At 35.5% G+C, this 12,412-nt stretch overlaps 1 protein-coding gene across 1 annotated transcript in view; it reads right to left on the reverse strand.

Moving 5' to 3' along the window:
• The window catches only part of MYH10 (myosin heavy chain 10), a 201,397-nt gene that overhangs the window by 124,334 nt on the left and 64,651 nt on the right, over window positions 1-12,412 (reverse strand). Inside the window, exon 6 of the mRNA XM_027857033.1 lies at window positions 9,646-9,738. Within this exon, the coding sequence (XP_027712834.1) occupies window positions 9,646-9,738 (93 nt within the window). The remainder of the gene's footprint in view (window positions 1-9,645; window positions 9,739-12,412) is intronic.

The raw sequence follows: 12,412 nt of genomic DNA on the forward strand, positions 1-12,412 counted from the left end.
GGTGCCTTTGTATTTGGAGTCACTCTTGGCTAGAAGGCACTTCTTTCTTAGCACCACCTTACAGAATCCTTTTTTACCTTCAAGATGCAGTTCACTCTCTATGTGAAGTCTTTCCTGATCTCCCCAACCGTTAGTTCTTTCCCTCACAAATTCTCTTTTAAACTATTTTATATTTATTCCTTATGTATTTGTTTTCTTTATTCTGCATATAATTATGTACGTACGAATTATCTTTCCCATTTGAATGCAGGTCCTCATGAAAAAAATTTGAGTGTAAGTCCTCATGTTTCTTTGTATTTGTAATCTAAGTAACTAGCAGAACATAGTAGGCTCTTAATAAATGCTTGTAAATTGATTGGAGAGCCTTAGGAATACAGCCCAGGTGCACAAAAATAGAGTAAGAACTCATTAAATACCCACTAAGAGAATTCATGAAAATTTTATGAAAAGTAAAATTAACTGATAAATAACTAAGATAGTTCCCCAGTGCTTAGCAGAGTCTGTCACATAAGTAGATGATTAATAAATGTTAACTGAGTAACATACCTAATAAAAAGAAATAAACCTTCACTATCTATGCTTATAGAGTGAAGCCCTAACCTAAGCCAGTTACCTTGTGTCTCCTTTTATGCTCAAGCAAGAAAATGAGGATGAATTAATGTAATTCAAACAATTTATAGGACTATTAATATTGGGTCAATAACATCACTTATCATCATTGGAATTTTTCAGTAAAGTGGATCTTTTACACATATCACCATGCGAATAAAAATTATTTTATTGGTGTAGTTTATAAACAATGCGCTAAGCTGAAATGTAATTGCTCTTTAGGACTGAGACAACTGATCTTTTCCAATCCAGTGGCCACTGTTGTATTTTCCAAATTTGCTAGACATTGAATGCAGCACTTTAACAGCATCATCTCTTAGAATTTTAAATAGCTCCGCTGGAATTCTGTAACCTCCACTAGTCTTATTGTTAGCCATGCTTCCTAAGGCACACTTCATTCTCCAGGATATCTGGTTCTAGATCAGTAACCACACCATTGTGGTTATCAATGATGTCAAGATCTTTCTTGTATAGTTTTTCTGTATATTCTTGCCACCTCGTCTTAATCTGGTTATATAGAAGTTAACTCTTCCATAGCAAAAGATTTTCTGCTATGAGGAAGAACAAAAACATCCTACTAATTCTTAACAAGAACTACAATCATTTGAAACAAAGCCAGACTATTTTTCAAAATGTCTTTTCAATAGATTTATTGTACAAAATATATCACCATCTGGAATGCATCTTACTTCTCCATCAACATAGCAGAAATAACTGTGAATGATTATTTTTATAACAGCAATGTTGACCTAAAGAATGAACTCTTTAATACAAACCAGATGTCTTTTAAGACTTTAAAATAAAAGATTCTTCACAAATTAGTAATCTCTAACAAATAAGTGGAATCAAATGGTTTCACAAGGTTAAGAAATTTATTCTACACAGTCTGTAAGAGGTCTGTTAATCAGTATCCAATAATTTCCAAAATTCCCATCTTAGAATTTTAGAAGGCTCCGTATACTTAGGCAACTCACAGAAAACAAAGTTGTCTTTGCATCACATCACTTAGTATTTCACATTTTCCTAAATAAGTTATCAACAGCATTTCACAAAAAGCTTTCCATTTCTTTCTTCTCTTAATTCATGTAGCACTTTTAAATAAGAGTCCTCTGTGTGGCTCTGAATACACTACTGGGCACCAGTGTTTTGATTTTGATTTTTTTTTTTTAAACAAGAATTTACTACGTGTCTACTACATGCCAGGCACTGTGCTATGAACTAGGGATACAAAAAAAGGCAACAAACAGTACTTGCTCTCAAGGAGCTCATAGTCTAATGGTGGACAGCACATGCAAACAACTGTGTAAAAACAATATATATTTAGGAAAATATACATAATTAACATAGGGAAGGCACTAGAATTAAGAGAGATCAACAAAGGTTTTTTGGCAGAAGGTAAGAATCCATCTGGGACCTGAAGGGAGTTAAGGAAGCTAGGAGGTAAAGATGAGGAGGGAAAGAATTCTAGGCATGAAAAGTAGGCACCAGTATTCTAAGGATATCCACATTGCTTACATTCTCCTCCGCACTAGTAATGGATGCAGTACAACAGACATCAGTACATAAAACAATAAATATACATATTAAAATTTTCCTCCTGTCAAAGGGGCAAGTATGGCTTATAAAGGAAAGATACTAGAAAACTAGACTAAAACAAAAGAAAATAAATGCTAATTGTTCTCTAGTGGATGTGTGCAAAATTAAGGAATACAACAAAACAAAGATTCTTTAGTGGGTCCCTACAAATATGTGAGGAAGTTATATAACATCTCAGGTGAAGACCCCACAGTATACAGTATTCCCTCTGATCTGTACTATCATCTAACACTCACAGGTTGGGTCTTCGGAAAGAGGATGGTTTCTCAAATTTTAGAGATAAGCCAGGACTGCACTCTGTAGCTCATAAACCCCCACCAGTGTGCTACCTATTAACAATCAGACAGTAGCATCAAACAGCTATTGGAAAAGGCATTTACACAACTGCAAGGAAGAACAGAAGTTACATCTTTCAAGGAATCTTATGCAATTTTAATATATACATATGCTTTAAAATAAGCATTTTAAAATTAATATCATGTTGGAGAATAGCCCTTATGGCATCTATCAAATCAAAAGGCTTACAAAACATAGTCAACAAAGTAATAATGGTACAATCTTATATTCTCTGCAACTTTCAGTCAATTAAGACAGCAAATTATTGGTCTGCTATAGAATTCTGATTACAAAAGTCAGCTTACTAATTTTTCATATTTTCACTAAAGATACTTCATACCTTTAGATTGCTGGCATTGAGCTTTTGTAGAAATGTGGGGGTTAGACATACAGAGCAGCAGAGATGTTCCTGCAATTATTTTTGGCAGTCATATCATGCATGAATTTTTTATAATCACTTGGTATGTTTCTCTTTAAACTATCTTGAGAATAGATCCATCAACATGCTCAAAATTTTCTCACCTCTGCCAGGGACTTCTGTGCATATATCTGGTTTGTGCATATATCTGGTTTAGCCTCTCTTCCTGTCAGTTTCTTTTAGTGTCATTTCTACTACGTCACATAGACTATTGGGGATTTTGAGGTCAGAGTCCAAATGTGATTGCTCCACTGTCATTACTGAAGAAAACACAATTTCTTATAGCAATGTTGAGCAATCTATCCCACAGTAGCATAGGCTATACACTAAAACTGACAGCAAATATTAAAAGCAGATATTACTCTTTTAAGTTAAGATTCATCACCTAGCTACCAAACTAAGATGTATATAAAACAAATGATTAGACTTATATATATATATACACATACACACACTTGTAGTAGAGGCAAAGAAGCTCAGGTGAGAAACAATAATGTAAGGGTCAGAGAAAGTATCAAAGAGTAGAAGTAGTTTGTGATGCCTTGCTCAGGGGTACTAAGGCAGCAATTTAACAACCTAACTTGATGATCACAGAAAGAACAATTATATCATTGAAACATATATCCAAGACAAAACAGAAAACTTCCCCACACACACAAAGACAACTACCCACTTCGGTTGATTCTCATGAACACAAATGATACTAAAAGAAGAAAGTTTAAAAAATATTGCCAATGATTATAAAGTCTTGAGCAAGAAACTAAAGACCAAAAGGGAACAGTTTAAGTTTTCCTCACTTTGGGCCAATGAAAGCAATAATAATAATTTGGAAGTAAGCAATTGGTTAAGAAGTGGTGGTCCAAATGGAAATTAGATCTCTAGTTCATAGTTTAAAATATAAAGCTAAGACTGAGAGAGACCTGGTCAAAGATGAAGTACAACCAACAAAGGCTGCTAAGATGGAACTTACTTACAAACGCTACTGCTGGAACTAGCCACGCATGGCTCTGCTATTGCTGCTGGTGGTGGTGGTAACCTTTTGCACACAGTTTTGTGAAGTATATGAATAAGATATCAGCTTGGACAGTTGTAGAATGTGATAAAGAGGGATGGCTGGTGTTGTTCCAAGTGGTTAGGCAGACTCAGTAACATTAATATTACCAGCAGAGTGCCTGTTGAACCAAACCTGTTTGGTTTAGCTGTTTCACAGCATTATTTCTTATGTACCTGTTGAAAGCTAGCTTTAGCTATTGTCAGCATTAAAGTACTGCCTCTAAAATCCATTAGCTTTGTGAACCTGGGAGCATAATTTAACTCCTTAGCATGGCAGCCAGATTTCTAAGATGATCTACATAGGTAGAAGGGGGTTTTGTCATCAGGAGTTCAGTATATTAATGAAATCACAAGTCCAGTCAAAATTAAAATGCATTTGTTAAGGAAGAAAAGGAGCTAAATCACGGCTTAAGATTTTGTTAATAATAACAATAGTATCAGTGAAGAGGTCAAGTGACCTGCCCAAGGTCAAACAGCTATAAAGTGTCTGAGGTAGGATTTGAACTTAGATCTTCCTAACTACTGGTGCAGTGCTTTATTCACGGGGTCATCTATCTCTAATTTTAATCAGTTCTTATTAACAAACATGTTTATATAATACATTTTTTATTCTGTTTTAATCCATCCACTTGAGTCACTGGGCTATCCTAATGTATTTTACAACCAGTGTTAGTGGGAAAAGGGATTGTTTCACATGTAACAGTATCTCTCATTCTTTATACTCAGAAAATATTCATGTATTCTCCAGTGGTGCCGTCTTATAGGATGTCTATCACCAATGGTTAGAAACTAGATTACAGGTACAATGTGAAGGTCAACATTCCAAGAAGAGTTATGCATATCAGCCAGGGTCAACACTGTGAAGCAAAATAGCTGTCTTGCACAAACAGGGTGGAAGTTTGACATTTCAAATCTTAACAGTCATCTTTGGTGATCACCAAAGCTGAAACACAAGACTGCAACTAAAGCCTTCTTAGTAGGCTGAAAAATAAAACAATCCTGAACACATTATACCTATAATATTGATAGATTCAAGTATACACCCTCATGGCCTAGGACAGGGATGGGGCCTCAAGGCCACATGTGACCCTCTAGGTCCTCAAGTTCAGCTCTTTGACTGAATCCAAACTTCACAGAACAAATCCCCTTAATAACAGGATTTGTTCTATAAAACTTGAACTCAGTCAAAAGGTCACACCTTAGGCTCTAAGAACTTTCATTTTGCACAAAATCTGTGAATAATAAAACTGATAGCCTCAAATGTTTATATTTTTAAAAAAAATAGTGTTCAGGCAACAAAGGAGACACTAGAGATCTTAATACGAAAAAGCAAAACGAAGACACTGATAAGCCATGTGTCACACCGTTGGCTGAAGGAACTGGGCATGCTTAACCTAGAAAAAGAGAAGGTTTGAGGGGCTGGGAGGGGGAACAGGATAGCTGTCTTAAAGTACTGAAGGATTGTCATTTGAAGTAGGTTTAAGCTGTTTGACTCTGGGGAGCAGAATCAGAAGCAATGAGTGAAAAGTGACAAAGAGGCCCATTTCATTTAAGTTACCTTTCAGCTCTGACATCTACAGAGTGCCCCAAAAGACAGAGTGCAGTGTTAAGCCTTAATAGCATTAAAATAGCACTCTGACTTTTGGGACCCCCTGAATATTCTGAAAGGCTGTCTGGTAAGAGAAAACAAAACAAAACAAAACCAAAAAAACCTTCACTATTCAATAAAACAAGGCCATAATTCTGAAAGACAATTCTACGACATCCTCTTTGAAAATGGGTTACCTAAACTGTAATGAGCAAAGCTGGCCCTGAAAAAGACAAGAGGAAATACACCTCCCTCTTTTCTTTGCAGAGGAGGGTGACCATGGGCATGGAATACTGCATATAATGTCAATCTGTTAATATATTTGTTAATTTAAACTACTTTTTTCTCGAGTTTTATTAAACTACTTTCAACACACAAACCTGTTTATTTTATTGATAAAAGGGATTGTTATCTGAGTAGGGAAGGAGGAATGTCTAGAAATGAAAGTGATGTATAAATAAAAAATAGTTTTTAAAAAGTTATTTTTGTGGGTACACAACTTTTCTATGTAAAGGCAACTGGTAACCTCTAGACCACAGAAGGAATCTAGCTAAATGGATAATATTGCTCTGGCCATTACCAATGCACCCTAAAGAATGTGTTTTGATGATCGGGGCAGCCAGGTGGCGCAGTGGATAAAGCACCAGTTCTAGAGTCAGGAGAACTTGAGTTCATATCTGACCTCAGACACATAACACTCACTAGCTGTGTGACTCTGGCCAAGTCACTTAACACCAAATTCCTCACCAAAAAAAAAAAAAAAAAAAGAGAATGTGTTTTGCTCAATGAGATATGATTCCAAAATGGAAATAACCACCACAACAAATGTGAGTGTGGGGAAAAAAAGGTGTTTATCTCAGCTAATATTCACCTAACCCTCTGATGCACTGGGCCCTGTTTTCTTTCTCAATACTCTATTTTTTTCAAATCCATTCCTCTCTCTTCATTGCTTTTCTCTCACACATAAGAAGGCAAGAAATCAGTCTCCTCTTCCAGGTCTACCTCTCCCACTGTATCTCTCCACACTTCTCATTGATAAACTCCTGTTTGGCTTTTAAAGCCATTCACAACCTGGTCCCAAACACCCTTCCAATTTTACATATCGTTCTCCTTCCTACCCTCTATGGTTCATCCAAATAGGACTTATGACTGTTCCATATAGGTCATTCTATCCTGTTTCCAGGCCCTTGCATTGACTCTCTCTCTATGACATGTTCCTGCCTCAACTCCCTATCTTAGAATCCTTGTTTCCTCCAAAACTCTCTTTAAGATCCATGCCCTACATGAGATTTCCCTGATCCCCCTCAGGTACTAGTATCTCCCTTGTAAAAAAGTTATTTTACATATATTTATTTATGAACATGTCTACCGAAGTAAAACATAAGCTCCTTGAATTCAGAAACTGCCTTGTTTGAGTTTGTTTCCCTCATGCCTATCATTGTGTCTAGCATACAGTACGTGCATAATAAATTCTTGATAATTAAGTCTTTTTTGTCTCTTCACTCTTTATTTTATCCACAGCTTCCTTTTTAAAATTAGCCATAATATGATTTAGTTTTGTGTTATTATTTTGTTGTATTTGATTAATACTTACCAAAATGCTATATCTATAAGGGGAAAATGTACTACCTCCCTCCCTGTAGCAATATATTGGTAGAATTACTGCTTATGGAAAGTGTGTGCATCTGGTTTCATCTATCAAATGATATAGATGGTTACTAAAATAGATAAATCTAGTGTGTTACATGTTTTTTGGAAAGGATAGAAGATAATACTCCTGAGATCACCTAGAATCTATTACAACGCCTATTATTTCATGCTCATTGATCCTACAGATTACATATAGAAGTGAACTGAAGTCTCTTGTGTATTCTTGTTAATAGAAGTGTATCTATGGTCACTAACACTGGAATTCCCTTTAAGTATGGAATACTTTTGAAAGCATCTAAGTTGAACAATGACTAAATTCTGGAAAGAGGAAGTAAAAGACTATATATTTATTGAGTACAAGTGGCTCCAATAAATTTTGTCACCTAAGTAAGTACCAGAATAGTTCTGTGACTTTTTTGTTTGTTTGTTTCTTATTAAGAACTAGTTTGAAGTGCAGATTAAGCACAGTATCTAGTTTTGCATGCTGGAAATACATATTCTTACTTCAAGGACATCATCTGAATTCATTCTACATATGCTGACCAACATTTGGCAAACACTTTAAGGAACAGAAAAATACAAACAGATGGACCGATAGAGTGAAAATTACTTACCTTATGCCCCAGAACTAGCTAAATTCTGGAGAGACAATGATATGCAAGGAAGCTACATTAAAAGAACAGAGTACAGAGCTACTCCATGGCAACTCCCTTAAAATGTTTTAGTACATAGTAAATCTGATCCCTGAGATCCAAGACGAACATAATTCCTCTCAGATTTCTTGGGAACCATACAGAACATTGAGCAAAAATAAAAATCCTTCTTCTTGGGGTAAGCAGGTCTCATAACACATCCTATTAGCTTGGAATGGTCCATTGTCAGAGTAAATGGAGTTTCCCAGGAAGTATTAGAGCCCTCCCAATGTCTATAAAGCTCTCAAGAAGCCAGTTTATCAGTGCACAAGATGAGTAATGTAAGAAATTATGCATCTCTCCCATAGCATCAAATAAAATAATGTTTGTATAGTGCTTCATATCCTGCCTGGCATATAGTAGGTGTTCAATAAATACTTATTCCCTTTACCCTTCTCTTCCCTATCCGAAACACAAATCTAAGCTTTCTGGAAGGAGTAGGAGGAGTTATTTTTGTTTTTATAACTGAAAGAAGACTAAGGAACAAGAGTTATGTACAAAATGCTTCCACCCCCCCCCCCCAAGGGTCTTAATCATTGAAATAATGTTGATAGGTACTTTGTTCCTGCTGGGCACCATGGGAATAGACAGAAACAACATTAAAGTCATTTGTACTTTAGGGAATGTAAGTCCCTAGGATGAAGAAAGGTAAAATTCAAGTAAAAATCCTTGGCCAATGTACTTAAGAACAACTAGTAGCCTTGACCTAAAGAACAGAGAAGGCACAGGAGGAAAAACAGAGAAGATTAGGAGTGAGAAGACCCAGGTTCTTTTCTACTACTACCACTACACACTACCACTGTGTCTGTGACATTAATGGGCTAGTCACTTTCACTACTTTCACTCTGTGGGACTCAGTTTTCTCCTCTATAAAATGAAGAAGTTAGACTAGACTGTATAAAATGAAGAAATTAGACTAGACTGTTTCTAAGGTCTTTTACAGCTCTGAAATATTTTTCTATGTATTTGTAGACTCTTAGGGCTGAAAGAGTCTTTAGAGATAGAGCTTAACACCCTAACTTTAAAGGAAGATTTCATTTTCTTTTAGGAACTTAATTATTTTCTCCTCCTAATACAAGTCTAGAGACCCAGAGAACAGTATCCAGTAAATGAAGCAGAACCAGAATGATTGAGAGGGAGGTATAACAGACCGTCTGAAACACTAAGACCATAAAACAACTTTTGCAATACAAATTTCAATTCTGCATACTCCATGAATATGGATATAACATTCCATCTTCGAAATAAGCATTTTCAACATGCATTCCCTTAAGAAATCAAGTCTCATTCTGTCCAAATACAACAGTTTTTATAAAAAAAGTGAGACTAAAGGATAAATTAGCAGACACATTTTAAAAAGTCAAATTGACAGTCAAACTTTTGCCAACTTTTGCCAAATTCTGAATTAGCTTCAAAGGTTCATATATATGTCAGTTTATATACCAAACATTTTTAAGCTCTAGCAAATAACCAAGATTAAACACAGTAAACAATGCTTTAAGTCATCTCATGAAATAGCAAACTATTTTAAAAATTCTATCACCAACAGTACTTTTTTTTCCCCCAATAATCCACCTGTCTTCTACTTTGTGGTTCAATTTCTACTTAAATTCTTGGAGGTATAATAACTTCATTTTCTTATTCATGCCAATAATTCAGACAGAAAACTGAAGAATTAAATTTTGTGCTGCTATTAAACTTACAAAACGAGAAGAGTTGTCATTTTTCACAGTTTTTGCATTTCCAAATGATTCAAGGATTGGGTTTGCTTGTAAAAGTTGCCTTTCGAGTTCTCCCTAAAACACATCACACACAAACACAAAAAGAAACATAGAAGTATTTATGTTAAACTAAAGTCTTCTATTAACCCTCACATTTGATTGCCTCTTTTTCTCAGTTCTTTTGTACCAATTGCACCTTTTAAATGGGTCTGCTCAATCCTGGATGTTTTGACAGGACTTCACTAAAAATGAAATAAATTAGCATATATACGTAATGATATCCAAGAGACTAACATTGTTAAAGAAAGATGTGGATTTAAGTATAAGAAAAACAAATCAGGCACAGATTTGTGGGAAAATGCAAGAAACAGATTTTCCAAAAATAAAATGTTATGTAATAATATCAGTGATTTTTTTTTTTAAAAAAGCCAAAGCTCATTATTAAAAATGTTACCATCTTACATGAGAGAGAAAAGTACTTACACATAGATGATCTCAATAGATATGCACAAAAATACTCTGATACAGGTTGGCTAGATATCATTATTCTCATTTAACAGACAGGAAAACCAAACGAACAAAAAGATAATAACATTATTTCTTATTCAAACTGAATTCAGACAACTGAGTTTCTCTTGATTGTATCCAGAAACACGCATGCTTGTTAGGAATACCCAAAACTTACATGTGAACTTGTATGCAAGTCATAAAAAACTATAAATTAAAGTACATTAATCCATATTTTATCCATGAGTCCCAAAAGGAATAGTATCCTGGGAAAAAAAGTGTGCCAATTCTTTCCTTGAAGAAGTTGTACTTCTAGACTGGAACTAAAAAACTGGAATCTGTGAACAAAACTGGACAGCTTTTTCAAAAGACACATCATTGCAGTTAAAAATCAACAGAATCTTGACCCTAAAAATTAAATCAGCTTATAGAAGTGAGTCTAAAGTGAAAAAAAAAAAAAGAACCAAAAGATTTGAAAATTAGAACCCAGCTGCCATGCAAATTTACTATTTCACCATTCACTTCACACATCAATGCACTTAAACAAGAGATAAATTATGGTCATACAGCTAGTCATTGGCAAATTGATCGGTGTCACAATTACTCTGGGCCCTCTATTTCCTCATCTAGAAAACAAAGCAGATAGGTTGAGGAAATTCTCAATGACCACATCTAAAATTCTTTTAACATTACTCCATATACGCTATAAGTATTAATGAAGATTTAGTGTCAAAAGTCAATATTTTGACCAATACTTTGAGAGGCCAGGTGAAAATGAACAATGAGACAGATATGGGTGTCTCAGGCCATCCCCTTCTCTAGGTAAAAAGCTAAAGTAGTTGTTTACACAAAAAGATGCCAGATTTTATATTAATATCCATGTTATGAGTTCCAAGGCAGTTATCTGGATTACCAGATTTTCATATATTTTATCTGTGGGCATGGGATTATTTTTTTTTAAGGCAATTGGGGTTAAGTGACTTGCCCAGGGTCACACAGCTAGGAAGTGTCAAGTGTTTGGTCTAAGGCCGGACTTGAACTCAGGTCCTCCTGACTTCACGGGTGGTGCTCTATCCATTGCACCACCTAGCTGCCCCTATATATTTTAACTGTAATCAAATTCAATGAGGAAATGGAGACCTGCACCCACACTTACTTAAAAGACAACCAAATCCTTTCAGATAGCCTGTTTTGTTTTTATATAGAGATTAATTTAATTATACAGTAATAAATCATTTACCTGGCAATGGATGAGGTAATTCCACATCAATGAATTTTTCAGATAAATGAAACTTATCAAATTCAAACCTCAAAATTTCCAACATTTTAAATTAAAGAGCATTCATTAAACTCTTAATGTATGCCACCAACTGTCCTGAGCGCTAGACGGAAAGACACACACACACACACACACACACTTTAAAGGCAAAATATAATCTCTAAGCATTGTTTATGTTCTAACTGGGGAGAAACCAAATATAAATAAATTGGTACATATAAGACACATACAGAGTAGATAGAAGACAGTTTTAGAGTAGAAGGCAAAGCTAGGTCTTCTGCAAGAGGTTGTGCTTCAGCCAGGCATTCTAAAATGTAGAGGTTAGGAGGGAAAGCATTCCAAGTACTGTACAGGGGATAGCCAGTGCAAAGGCCGACAAATGGGAGATACAGGATCATATGTGAAGAAAAGCAAATAGGTCAGTATGTCTGGACCATAGACTATGTGGAAGGGAATAATATATAATGACAAGAAAAACAGGAAGGATTTTAAATGACAAAACACTTAATATTTGAAGTAACAGGTAACAGAGGGACAACAGAGAGAAGAGAAGAAAGAAGGGAGGAAGAAAGGAAAAGAGGGAGGGAGAATGCTTATATAGTGCCTACTATATGCTAGGGACTGTGCTAAGTGTTTTTTACAAATATTGATCCTCATAACAACCTTGCAAGGTAGGTGCTATTATTATCCCCACTTCAGAGTTGAGGTAAACAGGTTAAGTGACTTGTTCAGGGTCATACAGCTAGGAAGTTTCTGAGGTTAGATTTGAACTTGGGTCTTCCTGACTCCAGGTTCAGTGTTGTCCACTGCACCACCTAACTGCCATGGATGGGAATAACATGGTCAGAACTGCCATTTAGGAAGCAATCTCCCAAGTTCATACTTTGGTCTTATCAGATTCTTCACTCTCCTTCACTCTATACAGACACAGACACAGACACAGACACAAATACTCACCACACA

This window comes from Vombatus ursinus, unplaced genomic scaffold (assembly GCF_900497805.2).
Source record: "Vombatus ursinus unplaced genomic scaffold, bare-nosed wombat genome assembly UNPS02011916.1, whole genome shotgun sequence".
NCBI lineage: Eukaryota > Metazoa > Chordata > Mammalia > Diprotodontia > Vombatidae > Vombatus > Vombatus ursinus.